This window comes from Thamnophis sirtalis, unplaced genomic scaffold (assembly GCF_051295495.1).
Source record: "Thamnophis sirtalis isolate CommonGarterSnake01/CBP01778 unplaced genomic scaffold, rThaSir2_p1.2 scaffold_7, whole genome shotgun sequence".
NCBI classification, from domain to species: Eukaryota; Metazoa; Chordata; class Lepidosauria; order Squamata; family Natricidae; genus Thamnophis; species Thamnophis sirtalis.
The window spans coordinates 65,160,002-65,184,672 of NW_028261387.1; the positions used below are offsets into that span (position 1 = coordinate 65,160,002).

General features: G+C 40.1%; 1 protein-coding gene across 1 annotated transcript in view; it reads right to left on the bottom strand.

Annotated features, from left to right (window-relative positions):
* Positions 1–3,498: 3,498 nt before the first annotated feature.
* Positions 3,499–24,671, bottom strand: part of SNTA1 (syntrophin alpha 1) — a 60,287-nt gene continuing 39,114 nt past the window's right edge. Inside the window, exons 3-8 of the mRNA XM_087720318.1 lie at positions 13,965–14,160; positions 11,632–11,839; positions 10,696–10,826; positions 8,565–8,761; positions 7,831–8,018; positions 3,499–4,664 (exon numbers count right to left, since the gene is read on the bottom strand). Of these exons, the coding sequence (XP_087576444.1) occupies positions 4,572–4,664; positions 7,831–8,018; positions 8,565–8,761; positions 10,696–10,826; positions 11,632–11,839; positions 13,965–14,160 (1,013 nt within the window). The 3' untranslated portion in view covers positions 3,499–4,571. The remainder of the gene's footprint in view (positions 4,665–7,830; positions 8,019–8,564; positions 8,762–10,695; positions 10,827–11,631; positions 11,840–13,964; positions 14,161–24,671) is intronic.

Sequence of the window (24,671 nt, forward strand, 5' to 3'; positions counted from 1 at the left end):
ATAGATGTGAACTGGTAGGAACCCACCTCTGAAGCCAGGCGTATGAGAGTGTGGATGTGTTAAAAAATCAAGATGACAGTCATGCTGTACAAAGCCACACCCCTTTTTAGAAGATGTGTTGACTGCTTCAATTGTGTGGCCTCAGCTGTTGTAGAAGAATCACCCCAAGAATTCATTTAAACCGATGACCAGTAATAAAGCATTTAGTACAGGGCTGTCAAATTCCTGGCCCGCTGTCGGTGGCCATGCCCATGCCCAGTTTAGTGAAGGGGAAAAAAGTCCCAATGCGTCACGTGACACCACCGTAATGACATCAGTTTGACACTCCTGGTGTAGTACTATACCAAAGACAGAAAAATTAAACCTAAAAAGGGGCAGCGATTAAATGTGTTTATATAGTATTATGCAAATTAAAATATGCACATGATTGGGTGAAGCATATGTGCAATTTAGCCAAGTCAGCTAATGGGGGGTGGATTCTAAGTGAAAAGGAGGTGGAACTGCAACAACAATGTACTGAGAGAACAGCGATATAAATAAACATTTCTAGGAAAATGCCTCTATAGGTTTATATTATACTAGGCTTGTTTCTTAGTGTTTTGCTTAGGGCTTTGCTTGCTTAGTGTACTCTCCCAGCTTTATCAATTTTGCTTGTCTTTTTAAGTAACTTATGACTGAGCTGACAAGGTTGTTTTCCAAGCCCCAGGGAAGGTAATTAAAGGAAAGGATGTTTTGTTCACTTCATCACCATATTTTCTCCACAACAGCCATCTTCATTGTTTTACCACTCCCCCATCACCCATGGTCGCCTCTGATTTCGTCTAATGTTGTCTTTTCTTCACTTCCTGATTTCTTTTTTTAACAGCTTACCTCATGAAGAGCTTTGGAGAGGCTGAAAACGTTCAAACGTTAATGTTCTGCATAATTCTGGGCAGATATTGAGTCCCCCAGTTCAGTCTGCCTACCTATCCTGACTATATTAATATTTTTTTTTAAAAAATGTGGGCATATGGCAAAAATTACCACCAGGTTTGATGAAGGAGGGCTTAAAATCAAGGTTGATTTCTGACAACTGCCTGAACAAGTCCCTTTCGTGGCAAGATTTTCATAAGTATTTTGCATTTTCCTTTTCCCTGGGTCTAAGAGAATGACTGGCCCAAAGTTCCCAGCTGGCTTTGTGCCCGAGGCTGGAGTTGTCTCCCAATTTCTAGTTTGGTGCCATAACTACTACTCCAAATTGGCTCTATTGTGAATGCCAAGTCAGTGAAAGTTTCTCAAAAGAAAGTTTGTGATAATGGATAGACACGTACCTTAAGTATATGTAGTTGGGAGATTGACAGCCAGGAATATTTCTTCTCATTACCTATGGCTGCCTTGTGAAGGGGGGGGTTGTTTTTGTTTTGCTATAATAAGAATGAGAAACCAACCTATTTAATGAATGTGTCTACCCCTCTCCCTTCCATCACATTTTTGTAATCCTCAAAGTTTCAAATATGTGGCTAAAATTCAATAACAAAATAAAACATTTGGTTAACAAAATACCTTCCTAAATGGTATGTGAAACTTCTCTTGATATTGCCACCATGTTCTTAAAAAGTAAAACAAAGGAAATCCCAGTAGAACAGACAGTGTTATGGCCCGCCAGCAGAGCTGGCAGCAGATTCGGATAGTTAGGAGGTTGGGAGGAACATGGGCCAGTCCTGGAGTCTGGGGAAGGCTCTGATGAGGGCTCTGTGTCGGGAGGCAGAGAGCAGGCCACAGGTGTATGCCAGTTATCAGTTGCTTTCAGAGTCAGACATCAGTGAGGCAGATGAATAGCTGGAGCCTGTTTCCAGTGTGCACATGCACAGAGTTTCCAGACAAAGGGGACAACTAAAGAGCAGGGGTCGACTTGAGAGTAAGGCCAGATGATGAATGGCCCCTCCCAGAGGAAATAAAAGAGGTGTGAAAGGGGAGTGGAGCTTGAAGGAGACAATTAGTTCTCTAATTCATTAGTGACTCTTTGAGACTCCTTGCCAAGTTCTGCAGTCAGCTCTCCAAGCCAGATAAGGTGTGTGATCATGAATCCTTCTCGGTTGTGAATGAGAGAATTCACTGTAAATTAATAAAAGGGGATTTTGCCGTGACAAGGAGTTTGCTGCATGCTCTTGGGAAGCCTCGATCAGAACACACAGGACAACAATCTTCCAGGCTATAGAAACACACAGAAAAGCCTTCCTTGTGTTGTGGCCAAAAGTGCCAAGGAGAATCAATCGGGGGAACCGATTGGCACACTATATCAAAAGATGGTTTTCTCTTCTAAAATGGGCTTATCAACTTTTAAAGAGACCATTCATCTCAGCAAGCTTTCCAAAGTTCCCTTTTGTAGGAAATCTGTGGTCAGTTGTAGAAACAGCTGGATCTCCTGGTACCAGCTAAGAGGCAGATTAAGACAATCACTATGATTTTGAAAACTCACAGTATGCCTGTTCTTAGCGCTACACACCTGAGACAAAGCCTTTTTGTCCTTCACAGCTGTAGGATCTGTGTATCTTTCCCATCGTTTATGTATTCCTCTTTCCTGCTCATTTATATACGTAGAATGGATGTCTTCATCAGTCACTTCTATTATGCCATCAGCTAAAGTTCTTGTTATAAGTGCAATATAATCTAATCATTGTTTGTTTAGCAGCAATCTATTTCTTGCAGTGTTATTTTGTGCTCTGGTGAATACTAATAGCATACACACAGTGATATAGTTGGAGAGTTATGTACATAAAATCACCCAATTCCACAGCACATATTTTGTGCCCATAAAATCACAGGGGCCATTCCTGCCTCTCCCTTTAGAAACCTCTCCCAAGACAAAATGGCATGCTATATTTGTTTGTTCGTTGCAGCAACACTATAATCCTCGGTAGGAGAAAGATTTACTCCTTTGTCTTCTGCATTTGCTGACAACAGTGAGGAAACGGCTGCGGTTGTGCAGAAACTGAAAAAGAAAAGCTGAATAAATCAAGCATGGTTGCCTCCTTTTTTAAAAGCAGCATTGGGTAAAAGGTGATTGGGTTGTTTGCAGTGGTGAAATTCAATTTTTTTAACTACCGGTTTTGTGGGCGTGGCTTGGTGGGCGTGGCAGGGGAAGGATATTGCAAAATCTCCATTCCCACCCTACTCTGGGGCCAGCCAGAGGTGATATTTTCTGGTTCTCTAAACTACTCAAAATTTCCACTACCGGTTCTCCAGAACCTGCTGAATTTCACTCCTGGTTGGTTGGATCTAGTTTAACTTTTGAGGGACCAATTTGCCCAACCTTCTGGATCCTGGGATCCTATCTAAGAAACTCTGTAATGACAACTTTAAATTTCTATGTACATTTGACATTTTAAAAAATTCTCATTGTCAGCATTCATTTAGTTAATAGTCATGCTGTGTTTAGAAAGTGTGTGTTACAGTTCCCCTAATCTTAATTGACTAATATATAAATTAAAACTTATTAGAAGAGCAAAACATGAAAAGTTGCGTAGGCAGTTTTAATATAGTTAACATTATTAAACAACAGGACCCTGATTAGACTGATAACCATGGCAGCAGTTGGCAGCTAGAAAGCCACTCCAATTAAAAATTAAATTGAAATGAGAAAGCCACTGTTGTGTCAAAAATTGATAAATTTCAAGCTCAATGAGTAATTCCAAACATTACTTTCAAGATAAATTGGAAAAGGTTTGCTTTAGTCATCTTCAGCAATCTAGATTTATTCTGACAAAAATGAAAACAAATTTCATGCACAATTTTAGCTTATAAAATTAATTGCTTTCCCTGTCAAAAAAAGCAACTCCAGTTATATTTGACAAATAAAAACTATGGGGCTAAGATTAAGCAAAATTAAAATTATTTCCTGCTGTTTCCTTAAAAAAAGGCTCTGTAACTATCTCCAAATTTTAGATAAATAAAAAAGGTTGGTTTTAGACAGTTAACTTGTGTCTGCTGCGTGTAAAAAAATGGCTTTATGCTAAATCTTATGCACTTTCACTGAATTTTCAGTCCAACCCAATGCATATTCACTTAAAAATAAATCCTTCTGGCTTCAGTGGATTAATCCCAAATAGGTCACTACACTGTAGTAGCTTGGGTCTAAAATAGTGTTTAAACTCTAGACTAAAAGCCACTAAGACAGCAAATGAACTATATATAAATATAAAACCTTGATACAAATAAATTTGATACTGTATATATATATTTACGTATATATAAAATATCATCTTCAAGGCACTAATATGATGGCTAAATTGGATTGGTTTGACACCTTCACCAGTATCATCTCTGATGTAGGAGATGGGATGGAGATGTAATATATCCTATCTTGGTATCAGTCGTCAAGTCTTAAGATGAAAATTCTGGACAGCTGTCCGTTCGCTTCCTTCTGCTGACCTGGAAGTCTAACAGGTGGGTATTTTTTAGCTGTGGGTGCTTTGCACCATGTTGTTCTTGCTCCAGTCGGTATTTCAACCCTTTACTTTCACCATGAAGGTAGAACCATACTGCATAGATTGCATGAAGTCTTGCTTCTCTCCATAGTTCGCTCTTTGTCCCTATGCCAATAACCCAAGCCGGGTCACCTTGGCAGAGAGGAATGAGTGGATGATGAAGACAATTGTTTTGGGACAGGAATGAAGATCTAGTTGCTGCAGTGAAAGGAAATACAGATATTGATGAGTAAGCTATACACCACATTTCGCCTCCCTACATTTTCTAGTCTATGCCACTAGCTGGGTAATAGTTAGCAAGTAGCAAAACCAGAAGTGTCTATCAAATTCATTGCTTCCTGAACATCTCCAGTAAGGAGTCACTGCACCCAGTGTTGCAGGGGATAGTCAGTTCTAATGTATTCATTAAAATATAAGAAGTCTACAGCATTAACATATTGCAGACCAATTCTCATTACGTCTTGTAGGTAACAAAAATTAAGAGCACAGTTCTTGGCTAATTAAATTTACATCAGCCATTGTTTATGGTGAATTGCAAATAATAATAAAAAATTCATAGGTCCTTAGTTAGGACTCGAGCTGTTGAGCTACCAACCAGCCCCAAAGGCTGTATCATCATCATCATCATCATCATCATCATCATCATCATCATCATCATCATCATCCTTGGTTGATACCTAGGATGCTGGCAGCAAACCGTATCAACAATTAGCACCAGTCACTGGTATTTTTAATGAATTTTTGAATGTTCTGTTGGCTGAGTTTCATGTTTAACGAATAAAGTATATAATAATAGTAATAATAGTGATAATAGTGATAATAGTGATAGTAATAGTATAGTAATAATAGAACAGTACGCCATCTACATTTAAAATCCCTACATATAAATGCAGTGCTATGCTATTCTATTTAGCCTTTTTTTTTAATGCCGCATGCATGTGCCCAAGGCACGCGAGCAAAGCGCATGCACATGTGCTCACATTTTTGGTGCTGGGCAAACCAATTGTTAATTTATGTGCCGCCCACCTCTGTATAAATGTGAAGGTAGTTGCATCTCTGCATAATACATTTTGCTATCATGCTTTATGTTTATTCTTAAATAAATAGTGGAGGGATAGAAAGAAAGAATGATTGGGATGGTGAGAGCAGGTGAGGAGACCGCCCCTAAAAGTGTTTGAGGAACTATCCAAGATGCCACATATTATTCACTGAAACCTCTTGGTTGCTGTTTCTCCTCATTGTTATAAGAACTGAGAAAGGCATTTTCTAATTCACCACATAAAATCTCTAATTGCACAATAACTAAATATTATGCATAGGCACAATGCACAGACCAAGATTTTCCCTTGACAGTTTTTTTTTAAAGCATGCTTCTAAATCAATTATTGCCTTGCTTATCTGAATGTGACATTCTGATTAGGAATTCAAACTCATGCATGGCCTTTCTGGCATTCTCTAATGTTTCCTCCCTCTAGATGTATGAAATTCAACTCCCAAAATTCTCAACACTGGCCGACAACTTTAGGAATTAAAGGAAGTCCTCGTATCTGAAGGCCTCCTGGATTGGAGAATGTTGACCTAAACATTATTTTCACCACATCTGTTAGGAATATAATTCTAATGGTTGTGTTGGCAATATATAAATCATGTAACAATGTTATACCTGTTTCTTTAAATCATATTGTAAAATGTGATTGGTTGCTGTTTTCCTCAATCAACCATAAGAGGGAGCCAGAATGACTGTGAGCTCTCTGTTCATAGATGCTGGGCTGATCTGATCTGAGTGTTTTGGAAGCTAGCTGTTAGAAAGTGCCCTGAGCTATTGTAAATTTTGCAGCTGCTAGCAAACAAGCTGCTAGAGTACTGAACTGATTATATGATACTGGACTATGTTATTTGGATTATCCCTTAACTGAAAGACATTGATGACTGACTGTCTTATCCGTGTATGACTGTTTGATGGACTCTGATACCTCTATTTCCACAAAAGTAAAAGCCTATTTAAACTGCAGTGTCTCTGTATGCTGGTTTGTGTGTTCTCCAACACAACTCTCACAACGCTTCGCTGAACGTACTCGCTCTCCCAACGGGGAGCTTATCTAACAAAATCCATGTTTGGTCTCACAAAACAGCAAGCCCATGAGGGGTTTTGGCCAAACATCTGAAGTCCTGAGCAAAAGGGATTCTATCAGGTTCACTCAGAAAAGCCTTCTCCCTTTGGGGCACAGTTTAGGAAATTATAGAAAACAGTTTTTCAGTGAAGCTTCTATTATTTTTGTTACTGCAAACATTGCAGTTAGGAGAGCACAACAAGGGAAGGGGAAAATGCCTCTCAAATTTCTAGGCAAGGCCTGGCAAGGGACTGAGGAGCTTCTCCCAAGGACTGCAACATCTTTCGCACATCATTCTGTATTCAGCTTTATTCTCTCCAATTTCCACAATGTTTTGTCATTGGCTATGCAAATAATTGGAATTCTACCACTACAGATGATAGGGTACTTTGCTTCATGAAACATTTCTTTCCTCTAAAACAGGGGTGAAATGCTACCTGTTCGGACCGGTGTAAACCGGTAGTAAAAAATGCTATCAGTTCACCTGAACTGGTAATAAAAAAATGCTACCATATTTCCAACAATCAGCTGTGAAGCACGATATGTATTAGCTAGGATCATCGGATTTCCTGCTTTCTAGGTAATTGAAATCGCGTAGCACAGCGGATTCCCCCCCCCTCGCTATTCTACTTACCTTTGCAGGTGCACTCAGTAGCAGGATCCACCCATCCATAATCATGTCTCGTTTTTTATGCTCTGCGCATGCGAGGAAGGTCCTGCGCATGTACGGAGGTAGCACATGCGAGTGAAATGAACATGCACTAACGCTCACATTTGCAAACCGTAGCGATAGTAAGTTGATTTCACCCCTGCTCTAAAAGCAAAGTAGCCACATTATATCACTTCATCTTACAGGCCCCTTCCAGCTATTGGGACTGTTGGAGAAAGATTTGAGACAACCTAAATAGCCAAGGAGAATCATGTCGCTCCCTTGCCCAGGCGTCATTAAGATACAGGAACTCCATACCACTTCCTGTAAACTTATCGAAAGAACAAAAGAAGAAAACAAACCTTAGTTTCTGGTTGTTAAGGTATGGATTTGGAACAGACAGACTAAAGTCCATCCCCAATTAAATACATAACATACAGGATGACTTTAGGTGAGTCATTCTCTCAATCCAACCTTCCTCAAAGAGTGTTTATAGTGGCGATATAATTACAGACAACATCCACTTAAGCTATTTTCAGTTATCAAAGTAAAGGCTACACACACAGAGACATACACACTAAATAAAGCAAAAAAGGAAACCCACAATCTCTCCCTCTGAGCTGCCAAAATCCAGGTGAAGCATCTTGGATCCATCATCTGAAGACATCTGCAGCTTCTCAAAGGGTTGCTGGAGAAGAACAACATTGGTGAGGCCTGGCTCAAGGGTGGAAATGGTGAAACCCTTGTCAATATGGATGGACAGGGTGCAGTCCCTCCCATTCCATGTACAGGCTAAGGGGGGAAAAACAGAAAAAATATATAAATCTACTTCATTAGAAGAAGAAGCGATAATTTTAGTGGAGAGGACAAAAACTAAATGTTAATTGCATTCAAATGTAATTCAAATTATAAATCAAATTACCGCGAGTTACTTCACTATGTACCAAATTATTTTCTACTTCAATAATACAAACATTAAAGGGGACGAAAAGAAAAAAAGGACTTCAGTCAAAAGTACTATTACTCATTTTTTGGGCATCACAGTTGTTACAAAAAGTATTGGCAGCAACTAATCTACAACTTTCATGAGGGACTGGGTTTGCTAACTTTATTGCCAATACTGGCCTCTCTCGTAATAAGTTGCCCTGTCATGCTTGAAATTACTAAATTAAGCAGCACAATAAGATTCTTGCCAAAGAATGCCTAATTCTATATTGGTATTACAATGCAGAATTGGCAAGCAGAAAAGTTTTCCAAGCAAGCAGACCCATGCTGACATCCCAGTTCATTAAAGTTTCTATGGGAAACCCCAAGCATGAAGCCCATCTGCTTGCTCACCAGTTGACACTTCCTGGACACACTCGGCCGCATTATGGCAACCATCCACCAGCATTCTTGTCCATGTGGCTAAGTCCCGTTGTGTCTCCACACTAAACAGATGTGTTTCCACACCTTTCTTCGTTCCAGTCCGCAAAGCGAATGAGAGTTCTGTGTCGTATAATAAAGAACCTTTTGATGGGCCAGAGTGCACAAGCCTGGATGGATCAGGGGGTGGAAAAAAATAAAGTTTTAGATATAAAGATCATTAATTGCAACTGGATACGTGGCTCTTTATCAAGTACAAAGACAGGCTTATTGTTAGGTAAAGTGTGTAGCAGTCGCCAGAAAAAAACAAGCCGTTTTTGAGTTTTCTGTTATTGACTAATCATGTGTGATAGTAGCCACTAGAGGCCACTCTTGTACCATTGTTGTAGCTCCCTCAGGTTCCCTATCTTGCACTAGGCTTCTGTACAAGAGAAATAATAATAATATTAATAGTATTAATTAGATCTCTTTTTCCTTTTCCGGCTCTATTTTTCTCTTTTTCATTCATGCAGAAACACGGAGTTAATTAATAACTGGACTCCGATATGAAGTCCTTTGAAGTTACAGATCCAATCGCACTCTAGCAATAGAAGGTTGCTCTTGGAAGTTATTAAAATGACTCTAGGCAATTCCTTTTTTAAAAAAATCAACAAAGGAAGAGACTTGATTACATTTAGAAATGAAATTAACATCCCAGGAAGGGCCATGCATACGAACTAGGTCCTTAAGTGCCTGGTGAAATTGTTTCCAGCAAGAGAAAACGCAGGTGGGAACAAAAGGCCAGGGCCTCTGTATCCAAGACAAAATAAAAGAACACAATTCAATCCAAGGAGCAAAGGACTAATCACAACGATAAAAAACATTCTTTCTCAACTGCAAGGGCAACGCAAACATTTCCAAGGGCCAATTATTGAGAAGACTTAAGGGAATTCCCAGACTCTTCAAATAAATATTTTACCAAAATCTCAAGATAATGAAATCTCATGTATGTAAAGGGTGATTTGAAAGGGTGGCTTTGCTGACACATTAGGGCTTGGGAAGATGTGTCATTTATTTTGCTTCCTATTTAGGATGACCAGTTATGTTCCTCTTCTATTTCTGTCATTCTCTTGGCACAAGGTGGCAGTAAAACCTTAGAAAACCCTCAGGGCACCAGGACAAACATTCTTCCTATGGGGACGTTTGCACTATTTCTGATACAAGCATTTGAGAAACCTGCTTTCCCTACCCTTTTCCCTCTAAAATTCCCTAAGTCTATTTAATAGATTTAAGAATGCCTGTATGATAAAAAATTGCATTTTGGGAAGAATTTTAGCTTCCTTTTTTCCAATCAAAATAATCTCAAACAAACAAAGTCAAGTGTAGCAGTGAAGCTGGTTAAGTGCCAAAGGAGGTGTTTGTGGAAGCATTTTTGCCCATCAATACAATATTGCTCATCCTGGTATGTTTTTCACTGGATATGTTCTCCCTTTATTGGAACATCCCAGTCCTGTAGAATGAATGGCTTGCAGGCATAGGATGGAAGTAAACTTTGCACTGATTGCCGGTGCAGAAACTGAGGATTGCATTCATATGGATCTGTCTCCAAAAGCTTCAAGTTATGATAGATAGATAGGTAGATAGGGAGGGAGGGAGGGAGGGAGGGGGAGACAGCAGCCAGAATGCATTTACATGAAGTTGCAAGAGACCAATCTTTTATGACTCCAAGTGTACTTCAACAACAACAACAACAAAAAAAACATTTTGCTACACAACCTCCCTCTTTCACTTTGTTCCACCTCTAGGGCAGCTGCAATATAAGGATCAGCCAGGATGGACAGAAGACAGTACTTCATTAAAGAGGGAACATTCCCTGGAGCTAAGATGCTGTAACCCAGGGGTGTCAAACTCACGTCGTCATGCTGGCTTCGCGTGACGTATTGGGACTGCCCCCCCCCCTTTGCTAAACCAGGCGTGGCCAGTGCGTGATGCATCCAGCCTGTGGGCTGCGAGTTTGACAGCTCTGCTGTAACCCATTATTCAAAAATGTACCTTTTCCAAAATGCCTTCCCTGGAAGAAAAGAGACCAACATCCCTAAGCCAAACTTCTGTCGTTTGTAGTTACCTGGTGGCTATAAGAGGGAATCTGTGAGTTGGCTTGTTCAGAGCATCTCTGTTTTGGGGAAGATTGCCATAGAAAAGAAGCTCCTTCTCTGTGAGAATGGCAAGGATATTTTTTGTCCCATCGCCTGGGAGCTGCAAATAAGAACGTAAAAGGTGCAGCTGTCAGAATGGCAGCCAAGTTCACATATGCCACTGGAAAAATGCCCACTAAGAATGGAAGTGATGTTCCTGCTGGCATCTTGTAAAAAGTATATTTGAATAAAGCACATCACTAGGTATAGTGGAGTGACAAGTACCAGAGCAACAGAATCAAAGGAATTCTTGGACTTTGTATACGATTATCCTCTTTCTATTCTTCTTCTATTGATGTTATGATAATCTTTCTAGATCATGGGTGTCAAACTCGCCGTGTCACATTGCCGTCACATGATGTTTCGTGACTTTTCCCCTTTCAAGGCAGCTGGGGTGGGCGTGGCCTGTGCGTGATGCATCCGGCCTGCGGGTTGCCAGTTTGAGACCCTTGTTCTAGACTCAGAGAAAGCTGAGTTAGTCCACCTGGTCTAAGAAACATCTGTACAAAATGACAAACGCTTTCTTGAGTTTCATTCAAAGGCCTTTCTCAGCTATAACATAAATGCTATAAACTGAACACGAGACACAGAGGCATGCAAAATCTATACTATGATAATAAGACACGCTCCAGCAAGAACAACTTTAAAAATATCTATATGTTTCCAACCTTCAAATGAGCAGAAACTATGCTATTAAAAACTGGGGTTAGAGAGGATCTAGGAGCTACAAAAAAGGGGAATTTGCATGCAAATTCTATGCTGCTCGCCCCTGATTTTAACATGAATTTGTCTTCCCTGATCAATGAATACTACAATTTTTTTCTCCCTAGAATCAATGCAAATCAAACCAGGAACCCCAAACTTACCTGTTCTGTGAGCCAGCCAATGTGCTTGATGTCTCTATTTCCTACAATGCCAAGTCCTGATTGTAAGGCCTTCAGCTCCTCTTTGACTCTTGGCAACAGAACACTAACATTGCTATGAATAGCATTGAACCAAGACTGGGCAGATGCTTCCTCTTTTGCTCGAAGGAACAAGGAGACCCGTCCATCTGCTGAGCACACTTCTAGGTACCTGCAAGATGAATTTTCCTTAAGACTGAAATGTGGGGAGCCCAAATGCAAGCTGTTGTCATAAAACGCCCAGCACTTTTTCTGAATTTCCACATCACTAATTTGAGAGCTGGTTGGCTTCTAGCTTTAAGTCAAGATACTGTCAATTTTAAGGCATCTCTTGGTTCAGAATCTAGGTATCAGCAGGACTGCCCACTCCTAGTACATTCTCTTCATATTCTTCTGTTTTTGGAATACCAATAGCACTTTGCAACAGCACTTAGACTTATCTATTGCTTCACAGTGCTTTGCAGCCCTCTCTAAGCAGTTTTACAGTGTCAGCATATCACCCCCAACAATCTGGGTCCTCATTTTACCCAACTCAGAAATATGGAAGGCTGACTCAACCTTGAGCCTGGTGAGATTTGAACTGCCAAATTGCAGGCAGCCGGCAGTCAGCAGAAATAGCCTGCAGTATTGCACTCTAACAACTGCGCCACCACGGCTCTTATGCATTCTCACTGATCATGGTTAGTTTCAGTTATTATCCCATGTCTCAGTTATTATCTCACTTTTTTGGGGCACAGTATTCTCCAGATAGCCATGTGGCCTCAGCTTGATGTGGGGTTCAGAAAGGGGATTAAATGTGGTTATTCCAGCAGATCTTGGCTGTGATATCATTCTCTCTAGCAATGGAATTTCTTGGTTTAAGACATTCATATTCCTAGTGCCTTATTGTTTTATTATATATTTGCAAATGTTTGGATGTACACTGTTCAGAATTTTTTGTGACCAGTGGCCTAAAGGCACATTAAAATAAGTAAATAAAATAGATCTATGTAGAGAGTAAGGAAAATGACTTCATTGAGAATATGCAAGAACTTGGCAAAAAAAAAAGGCAAAACATTTTTAAGTCCTGAGAAACAAGATAATATTAAGAAGTAACAATGGCAGATGCCTCCTTGAATGATTGGGATACAAGAAAGACAGGAAGTACAACACATTCAGACTTGCAAGATTCTGTTATTATAGCCAATCTTAATAAAAGTAGTTCTAATTTTCCTGTGGAGATGATTTCCTGGTCTGGTCTACCTAGTGGGGCTGACAATCTATCTATGACCCCTCTGACAATCCCACTATTATTTTAGGACCCATATTTAATCTAGTTGTGTTTGCATTGTAGAAAATATCATACATCTCATTTTCCTATCCAAATGAAAAGTAATGACACCCCATGTTGACTGCTCAATGCACTTTAATATTAGCCTTCTAACCTCTTTAAATTATGCCATTATCCATCCCCATATTGCTGGGGATAAAAGGATGACTTCTTTTGAATTATAATTTTACAAAATTACATTGTTTACTTTTTTACCAGAGATTTTAGTGGTGGTTGCCTGATGTCTTAATATTAGGATAATACAGTGCCTGTAGGTTACCACCAAGGACAATTTTTTAAAGTATATAATCCACCTAGTGTATTCAGAGTTGTATGAATATGCAAATCCACATATCCTTTTATGCATGCATTCAATTATTTATGTAGGCTTTATCACTAATTTATAGGCTAGTGAGAAATGTCAGTTGTAATCAAGACATTGTGGTATATGAGATTCAATATGCAGGGAGTCGTCCAAGCTTTCAGAAGGCTGGTTGTGAGCTTCGCTCCATATGAGTGTCCTAATATTAGCTGCTTGCAATAGTGTAATTCTAATGCTCATTTCAAGTCCTTCTTTGCGTTTTGACGTGATCGAATTTGATACTACCGTGTTTCCCCAAAAATAAGACTGGGTCTTATTTTCTTTTGACCCCCCGAAATAAATACTTCGCCTTATTTTCAGGGAGGCCTTGTTATTTTTGAGGTGCAAGAGGCTGTGAGCACTACTGCTGGGTTGCAATATTTTTGGGAGGACTTATTTTAGCGTATGCACTCAAAAGCCTGATTGGGCTCATTATCCAGGGAGGTCTTATTTTCAGGGAAACAGGGTATATAATGTCATACTCAGACCCTATCCTTTCTGATCATTGATAATGCAAGCTGGAATTGATGAGAGTTTGAGTCCACCATTATCCTTGTAATACAGTCACATACCTTTCCCAACAAACAGATTCTTCAAGCATTACACCTTGAGTGATCATTGAGTTACCTGTTTTCTGGATCATTTGGAAGACACTTCCTTGATATGTAGCACATTTTTAAGGGGATATTCTTCCCTTCCTTGAGGTCTTGCAGGGAAAGAGTTGGAGAAGCTTGCTTCTGAAAGGCTGATGAAGAATCCCAACTTACAGATGCCCCAGTTGAGGAATTCTTAAAATAAGGAGAGATTTCCTTCATGTATTTGACTAGAATAGAGAAAAACAACATAGAATTTTCAATATGCAATTCATTAAGTCTAAGTCTTAGTTGAAGATTGGTGAGTCATAAACAGATAACTGCTCTATAACATTTAATACCTAGGTAGCAGACCAAGCAGAAACTTACCTGGTCGCAATCCTCACTTCTTTAATGAGAAGATTTGCATTTTATATATTATTTATATGCTTTCTTATAAATCAGTATAAAATTATGCAAAGGCCCTCTATTTGCAAGATTATTATTTTTTATTTTTCATGATACATTAACAATTACCCCATCTGATGCTCTATACATAAATTAAAACAGTCATTAACAAAAACTGAGTTCACAGGTATTGGAAAAAACAAATAATGTTATCACCATAGTCAAGGCAAGCTTAAGAGAAAGATTCATTGCAACTTTTTCTTTGGATTATTCAGTTCCTAGAGAGCATGAGTCATTAAATAACCAACATCTCTATCCTATCTTGTGTTTCTGTGATAAACACCACCAATGGCCACAGTTAGATAATACATTTGAAACTGCACGTAAATATGTTCTAGTCACACGTACAGTATATAGAATATAGTGGTAGTGGTAAAGGCATCAGGCTAGAAAGCAGAAGATTTTTATCTTGTCTTAGGCATGAAGACAGCTGGGTGGTTTTGAGCCACTCAGTTTTCTCAACCCTAGGAAGAAGGCAAGGGCAATCCACTTCCCCCCAAAAAAACTCATCAAGAAAATTGCAGGAACAGCCCAAGAAGTCATCAAGAGTCAAGACTGGCACACACACAAAAAGAAAGAAAGAAAGAAAAAGACATCTGTCTAGTATCTATCTATATGTCTGTCTGTCTGTTTCTCTATCTATCTATCATCTATCTGTCATCTAAGTCTTAGAGAATGAAATAAAAACAATAAGAAAAATAAATAATACAAAAGAAATTTAAAAATAGCTGTAGCCTAAGCATGTGTATATATGAAGAGCAATTTAAAGCAAAGGATAGGCTTTTGTGCTGTAAATTTGATTCCACAACGTAATATGCAAGGTCTTCCCTCTAATAAGGCTATACTGTAATTGGTCCAAAATGGTAAAAACAGTTTAATTTTTGGTTTTTAAAATTATACTTTATCAGAATAACAAGAGATCCAGAATCCATAATAGCCACTGCACCAGTAGGCCCCATGGTGCCGCAATGGTTAGAATGCAGCCTAACGTATGCTGACTTCAGGGATTTGATTCTGAATGGCTCAAGGTTGACTCAGACTTCCATCCTTCCAAGGTTGGTAAAATGAACACCAGATTATTGAGGTTAATATGCTGATTCTGTAAACTGCTTAGAGAGGGCTGTAAAGCCCTATGAAGTGGTATATAAGTCTAAGTGGTATTTCTATAATTCAAAATAGTCAAGAAATGTTTGGGATACATAATTTTTGAAGATATATATATAGAAAACATACAAGCATGCCCTTTTTACTAACAGAAATTATAGAAAATTCTTGAAGGCTACTCAAAGTTCAGGCAAAAGGCCAGTTTTTTCTGGTTGCCAACTATTTACTGTCAAAAAGCCAGAAGCCTCTGATGACCTCTGCTGATGGGAAAATCTCATGAAGGAACAATCTGTCTTTTAGAATCTGGTACCCAAGAGTAGTTAATGGTGGCAGTAATAGTAATAGCAATTGTAATTTATTATATGTCACCTGACTCCCAGTGATTCTGGGACATTGAAAGAATAAGCTTTCAAGGATATTATTAAATCATCCAAATAACAAACTGGCAATCAGCGGAGAGCTTTAAGAACTTCAGTCTTGATTCTCCTGTTGCGACACAGTTCTTGGCATCCACATACTGGACTAATTGAAGTGTTTGAATTCTTTCTGAAGATAGATCCAACTATAACGCACAAAGAAGTAAAGAATCCAAAGTGGGTGTGGGATGACGGCTGCTTGAACTGACACAATAGGTGTAGGTGCCATTCTTCCCAGGTTTAACTCAAGCATTAACAAATAAGCCTGCTCTTAGCAACAAACTTTTTTTTTGCAGCCCTGTGGTGGCCTGATGACTGCAGAACAACTTTTCCAGTGGCAGCATGCACAATGAATCAATCACGGAATGACTATCACATGCCAAAAAACACTCAGCACAGATCTACTCAACCCACATTCTCAAAATGCCAATATCGTTATGCAAATACACCAGATGGTAACTAACCCAAAGCCTTTCTCTTTTGCTTCAGGCCAATTCCAATATTGATACAGAAAAATAAAATAAATTTGTGTCCCATGTTGTTGCTTCTACTGGAAACGCTTCATTAAATGTATTCAGCCTAGTTTCTTCCCCTTTCTAGTTTGATATATCCTCTTCAGAATAATCAGCCTTCTTATTAGACAGCCTTCTGATATGTTTCGGAAAAGGATTTCCTTTTCTTTAAACTGCCAGAGTGTTTCTGAACCAGGAATATGCATTCCCTATATCTATATGCCATACACTACACAATGCACAAGGCTTCAATACACCCTTTTGTATTGGCATGTTCTCTGAACTAAATGGCTTATGTGGCATGTTTTGCAGATGTTGTTTTTGTGAAGGATGGAAACATTTCAATGAAAACTATTTCAAGTAGGATTAGGGTTCCGTGCGTAAGGTTGGACCTTGAAGCTAAGCTCTGATTCTCAACATACTGTTTTGTGATGGGTGCACCATCCAGCAGCCACTTAAACTGGTTGAATGGAGCAGAGAAACTGCCCAAAATTTGACAAAATATGCTAACCAGATTACATTTTTTACATGTGTTCCCAGCTTGACAGATAAAAGTCCCTACCTACACAAGCTGTTTTTGACTGCCAGCCAGCATTCCAGTGAAAAGCCACTGGGATGCCAGCCAACATCACACTGAGTGCAGCCCTATGGGAACCTCTGTCATTGCAATGGGCAGCTGATCAGCTGATAGGAGAAGGAGTGAAAAATAGCTTATGTATGCAAAGCTACATACTTCCGTACTTATTATTCAGCAGAAATGGAGCATGCAAAGAAAACCATTCATCAAACATTTGGAAGAATGACATTTGTTACATATGGGCTAAAAGATCAGGTGACAGACAAAAATTAATAATAAAGAACAATTACAATAACCTAGAATCACTTAGAATCAAGAAGCAATGGAGAGAATTACCCTTGAGGAAAAAAGACTGAGTGGAGCATTCAGAGATGCAACAGAATGCTGCACTGTTTCTCCGTTGTTCTAGAACAGGGGTGTTAAACTCAAGGCCTGCGAGGGGCTTAGATCTGGCCGGTGGGCCTGTCCTGGAGACAGTGAAGGACCAGCCTGCAGTGCCTCTGCTAGTGAAAATGGAGCTTGGAAGGGCTGCATGTGACTCTCCCGAGCTTCATTTTCACTGGCAGAGGGTTTGCAAGAGGCATTCCCCAGCTCTGTTTTTGCTGGCAGAGGGCTGCAGTTGGTCATCACAGCTGAAACAGAGCTTGGGAGCCTACTTTTTGCTGGCAAAGCACTCGGGCCACCACAGCCCCCCCCAACATGAATGACATCGAGCTGGCCGCACTCACCCTGGCCCCCCAAGGTCAAATATAACCCTGATGAGGCCCTCAATGAAATCAAATTTGACACCCCTGTTCTAGAAGAAGGATCTTATGGTATAGGAAAGCAGGTTCGTTTCAGTTTCTGAACCTTGACAGAGATGGGCTCAATGAACTTTTGAGTTCTGTGGTTCTATGATAGTCCCACTAATGGAAATTCTGTTCTAGAAAATATGAATCAACTATAGAAAAGCTACATTCTGCTGGCATCTTCTGCACCAAGGATGAAAATACTCATAAAACTAGTAAAATGTCAAGGAAAAATATATATGATATTGATGATATTTTAACATTCTGAAATGCTGGATACATCCTATAATTATAATTATTGATGTTATTTACAGTTCCTTGGTGACAGCAGATTTAGAGTTATGCTTACAAGAAATATAGCACACAGAAATACAAGAATAAGATAAATCAAAGGGAAGTGTGTTTCAGGTAGGGCTTAATGACATAGCATCCATATATTGAAAACTGATACTCCACCAGCTGCCTTAACAACCTTCACAAGAATATTTTCAGAGGCTTCTCCAAAAGCTGAAGAGGCAAAGTGAGCTTTAAGCCAAGGTAAAACTCTGACTTGTCTTTTCAGCAGTGAATTTCAAAAAACAAAAACTACAGCTGGCTGCATCCATGATTCTTTCCTACAGATGCACATTTATAGCTGTTCTGACACTGAAAAGATTAAGGGAAAAAGATATGAATCACAAACAACTCATTTGTCCATCAGCAAGGGAAATGATATGGACTTTGTTTCATGAATTGGAGTTACTTCATTGCAGCTGATATTAAATAATTAAAGGATGCAATAAATTATGAATATTTCATTTGAGTTTTCTTTTCCCTCAGAGAGGAATCTGCATTCAAGTCCCCACACAGAAATCTGTAAACCATTTGGTCAATGATAAAATATGTGACAATTGGAAAATAATGTATAGCTTATATTAGTTTTGGATCCTAAGCAGTGGTGGGCTGCTGCCTGGTTGGACCGCTTTGGGCGAACGGGTAGTTGTGATCACTGGCTGGATCTGCCCACTTGCCCCTGCACTATCTTCTCCATTTATCACTAACTTTCTGGCTTGTTTCCCCCCCTCCCCCGCCCACACTGCCCAGCTGAGTTCCATGTCGTGCCTGCTGTACTCACAGGAGCTCCCTGTGTTGATTAGCTGCATGTTTGAAGCGTGACCCGTTTAAAGCGCGTACCTGACGTCATCAACAGCACGACAAATACGACCGCGGAAAAAAAAGGGCGCTTTAAAAAGCGCTTTTACAGCAAGCTGATTCACATAAAGGTAAGGGTTAGGTTTAGGGTTAGGGTAAGGGTTAGGTTGAGGGTTAGGGTTAGGTTTAGGGTTACGTTAAGCGTTAGGGTTAGGTTTAGGGTTAGGTTAAGGGTTAGCGTTAGGTTTAGCGTTAGGTTAAGGGTTAGGTATAGGGTTAGGTTTAGGGTTAGGTTAAGGGTTAGGCTTAGGGTTAGGTTTAGGGTTAGGTTTGGGGGGGTTAGGGTAAGGTTTTCGCGTTATTTTTAAGTTTCCCGCTCACAGCGTGCTGTTTTCGTCGCGCTGTGATGACGTCATGTACGCGCTTTTGTCGCGCGTGCTTTAGTGTACCGCGGTTTTGTGGTGGAACCGTTTGAAGCTCTGTTTCAGACCCAAAGAGGTGCATGCGCGCTCACAACCAGCAAACCGCTTCCTAAGGTACCATATTTTTTGGACTATAAGACGTACTGGAGTATAAGATGCACCATGATTTTTTTTTTCATATTTTTTTTTTGTAATTATTTTTATTTTTTGTTACACAGACAACAATGGGAAAGGGAGAGGATGGAAAAAAAGGGGGGGAGGGGAAACCCATCTTCACATACAATATGTCATTTAATCACAGGTGCATCCCTACTAAGTTTATACATCCCGTATCTCTCTATTGTATATTTAATAAGCACCACAATAAGCTAGGGTTTAAAAAACAAAAAACAACAAAATAAAACAAGGGAGAGAGAAAAAGAAGAAGAAAAAAGGGTGGGGGGAGGGGGGGAGGCCAAAAAGGACAAAAAAAGGTCCAAGAAGGAAAGGGAAAGAAAAAAAACAAAAAAAAAAACAAAAAAAACCCATCATCACATGCAGCATGTCGTTTGATTACGGTTGTTTTAACATCTACATCTTCAAATAATGTTTACCATCTACCATCTCAGATATTTCCTCTAATGTAACTAAAGGTCTCATTTTCCTTCTACCATATATATTCAGTAAGATGCACCATGATTTTGAAGAGGTAATTTTTTTTTTAAGTGTTTGCACTCTGCAGGCCTCCCAAACCCCCTGCATGCCTCATTTTTGCAAAATAAAGAGGGGGATGCAGAGGGTTTGGAAAGCTCTTAGAGTGCTCCTGGGGGCTGGGTGGGCAAAAATGAGCAAAAACGTCCTATTTTTTGCTGATTTTTGCCCTCCCCAGCCCCCAGGAGGACTTTGCAAGCCTCCCAAACCCTCTGCACGTCCATTTTTGCATAGGGGGTGGGATTTTGGTGGGCCAAAAATGCTGTATTCAGTGTATAAGATGCACCCAGATTTTCACTCTCTTTTTTGGGGGGAAAGGTGCGTCTTATACTGCAAAAAATAAGGAGTGTAACCCACTTGTGATCCTAAGGCTGGTATTCTTTTTCTAAATTATTCTGTAACCTATATTCCTTTGACAGATTCCAATGGGATGCTATATTCTGTATTGTCATGCCTCCATTTCCTAAATAATGCACTCTGGCCATGCACTCTATACTTCTTGGAGGTTTTTTTTTGTTATTAATGAAAATATTCTTTAACAAAATAATAGTAATCAAAATGAAATGCAAACAAAAAAAAATGCCACCAGATGCCCAAAATGTGTAAACCTGAGAATAGAAACAACAGTCCATTTGAAACAGAGCCAGCCTGCCTGGAGCTTTGAAGTTTCTAGTGGCAAAACAAATAATGTCACAGCAGCTCTCTCTGGGGAAGGGGGATTTGGCCTGCTTTAACAAGTAATAATATCCATTTCTGAAGGGTTCAATCTCTGGCCAATGACTCAGGCTTTCCTCAAATTAACTCAAATGCTTCCATGTGTTGGCATTTCCTTTAAGAGATGCTTTGCAAAATTCTCTCCCCTTCCCTTCCCCCAAATCCTTGGAGTTCAGACTGCTGCTTTTTTTTTCTGCACACAAAAATGGACATGAAGCACAGAGAAAACAGTTTCAGCTCCATCATCTCAGTTTCATCACTGGTCCTTGGAGAAACTAGCTGAAAAAATAATACATTAAAATAACACAGAAACAGAAAGTTTGGCACTCTGGCAATGGGCAAACTGGGATGAATAGGCAGTTTGTTTGTTTGACCAATTCATATAGCCATCTATCTCAGTACATGGTTTTGGGCAGCTCACAATTTTAAAACAAATGCTGTGTATACAAATAGAAAATAACAAAGAGAAATAAAACAAAGTATAAAAGCCATCAGCATAACCAGGAAATGAGCTCCATCACACATCAAGGACCAGGGGTGGGATTGAAAATTTTTAGCAATCAGTTCTCTGCCTGGTTGGTGGGTGGGCGTGGCTCCTTGGCCTCCTGCACCACAGCAGGGGAGGTGTTTTCACCCAGCCCAAGCACCAGAGGCTTTCCTCGAGCCTCCAGGAGGGCAAAAATGGCCTCCCCCAGACCCATTTCCAGACTTCCAGGAGTCCCGTTTTTCACTGTCTCAGAGCCTCCATATGGGCCATGCACTTACCTGGCATCCACAATGGCCGTGTGGAGACTCCTGGGAGGGGTGGAGCAGTGTGGGCAGGGCCAGCCAGTCCTTTCAATTACCGGTTCAGCAAACCAGATGTAAAATTAGTATCCGGTTCACCCAAACTGGTCCGAACCGGCTGAATCCCACCCTTGCCGAGGACACCAAGCTTGACCATGGAACCAATCCTCCAAGGCCCTTCAGAAGGCCACAGTGAGGTGGACAACCTTCTCTCTGTAGGGATGATGTTCCAGAAGGTTGGGGCCATGGCAGACAAGGCTCTTTTTCTCAGTCTCACAGTTGATACTTCTTGGCTTGACTGTTCTCCAGTCAGATTGGTCCTGTAGGTAACCCAGTCCCAAGCCACATACAGCTTTAAAGCTGATACCAGCACCTTGAACTGAACCTGGAAGCAATCTGGTAACCAATGCAGCTCACAAATGTGTCACATGAGGCAAGTAACTGATGCCATTAACTGTCCATGCCAGTGACATTGCATCAGCTGAAGCTTCAAATTCTCTTCAAAGGCAACTCCAGCAGGTTAGCATAGTCCAATCAAGAGGCTACAAGGCCATGAGCAACTGTATACAGGGCTTTATGCATACAATATGCATATAATTGATGTATAACATAATCGCCCTGAAAGTTTTTTCTGAAAGGATAACAAGCTATGAATTAATTGTAAATGTTTTGTTTTATCGCCTGAGAGGGGAAGTAGCACTGTTAGCTTTTATAGAGGGTGACAAAATAACTTGATCCAGCTTCATATTTTCTATTATTTTGGGATACAGTTGGGCTCTGCATCACGCAATAAAATGACTTTGGGTCTCTCTAGAACAAGGATGAGCAATTAACTTTTGTAAGGGGCCACATGAGAAACCGAGACTGTTGTGGCGGGCCGAGCCAATGTAAACTGACTTGATGTCCTCAAACACTATTACCTCAATTCCAGAGGCAGCTCCAGGTGAGGAGTGCTGTGCAGAAGCAGAAAAGCACTTTCTTTTCTTGCCTTCCCACCACTGCCAGTTGAGTGAAGGAGCACATGGTGACTGTGCAGAGCCGGACCCAATCAGCTTCTTCTCCTGCTCTCTATGGCATGCTTATTTACATTTGATTTCTAATTTCCAATTGACCTCAAATGGGGCAGACAGGGACAGCCAAAGGGCCAGATGTGGCCCGAGGGCCATAAAATGCCCAGGTATGTATGCCCCAAGAAGGAATACATACAGAAACCATGACACTGACAATGATCTAATAACAGATAAGAAGAAAAAATAACAGCTATATTGCAACCTTACAGTATATCCTATTCATATCCATTCAAAAGTTCAACATAAATATATGCGCATGGAAATGATCTTTTTAAAACAGTTTGGAATCTATTGCCCTTGGGTCAGAACTCTTTGGGTTCTCTTATATAGGACTTGTCCTTGATTAATGTCCAATGTTTGGAATTACTTCTGTCTATGAAATTCGTATTGCATGCATGAATAAGACTGTTGCAACCGATCATCAGTCTTTCAGTTTCCAAAATGTGAAGTTAATTACAGTCAAGACAGATTAGTGATGTCAGAAATATCCCAAAAACAGATGCTCCGGGACTGTGTGCGGTCCTTGGGTGGGGTAACAAATTATATATTAGTTGAAGGACTAATTTGATCTCACTTTTTAAAGATGTACATACTTTTCCTGGGTGGAAACCTACACATTTTGGACGGTGTTCCCAACAGAACATTCTAGTTTGGTGTACTGCTCTCATGTTCAGAAGCGACTTGCCAATAATAATTTCAGTCCTTTCCCCTCCAGCCATGTCTCTCATACATACTGGAGAAAGGTTCACTAGAACTTGGCAAAAGTTCTTTGTAATTCCTTTACAAAACCTGCTGAGCAGCATCACTGTTGGAATAGCCCAACACCCTCCCCAAACAGGTTTCCTAAGTCCCACCATTACTCAGGTTTTAAAGAATTTTCACACATATAGAATTATTGTTTCCCACTACATGCAGATCTTTGTTAAAGCAGACACAAAAGCATGGAGTTGAGAAAGACGGTTCATGCCACTGTCTCCCTCTGTGCTGGAATTACAAACCAAATATTCAAACTACTTGAACCCTCATGAATAATTGAGTCTGCTGTCAAACTACTCTTTATTCTTATGATTTTATTTCTTAATAGTCAATCAAAATGTGTCGTGCTGTATTTTCAGAAATGCATTCTTCTATAGTCTAGGATGTTAAGAGATACATACCATATTTAAAAGGATGGAGAAAGAGTATATATGATTGCAATCAAAATTGTCACTCTTTTCTATTATCCAGTCTTTTTTTCTTCATCATCAAAATCATAAGTGCATTAATTTCTATTTTATGCAAAAAGTCCATACAGTGTTTTCACTTGTCTGTTTGTCTGTCTGCCTATGTATCTATTATCTATCTATCTATGTTGTTGTTCAGTTGTTAGGTTGTGTCTGACTCCTTGCAACCCCATAGATCATAGCACACCAGACTCCCTCCCCCAGACTCCACTGTATCCCGGAGTTTGCCCAAATTTACAGTGTCATTGTGTCAATGACACTGTCTAATCATCTCATCCTCTGCCATTCCCTTTTGCCTTCAATCTTTCCCAATAACAGGGTCTTTTCCAATGAGTCCTCACTTCTTATTTGTTGGCCTACTTTACTATCTGGCCTTTCAAAGAACAGTCAGGGTTGATTTCCTTTAAGGTAAAGGTAAAGTTTCCCCTCACACATATGTAATAGTCATTCCTGATTCTAGGGGGTGGTGCTCATCTCTGTTTCAAAGCCGAAGAGCCAACGCTGTCCGAAGACATCTCCATGGTCATGTGGCTGACATGACTAAACGCCAAAGGTGCACGGAACGCTGTTAACTTTCCACCAAAGCTGGTCCATATTTTTCTACTTGCATTTTTACATGCTTTCAAACTGCTAGGTTGGCAGAAGCTGGGACAAGTAACGGGAACTCACTCTGTTACTTGGCGCTAGGGATTCAAACCGCTGAGCTGCTGACCTTCTGATCAACAAGCTCAGCGTCTTAGCCACTGAGCCACCATGTCCCTCTTGAGTTTCTTTAGGATTCATTTATTTGATCTCCTTGCAGTCCAAGGGACTCTCAAGAGTCTTCTCCAATGCCAGTTTGAAAGCATCAGTTCTTTAGCG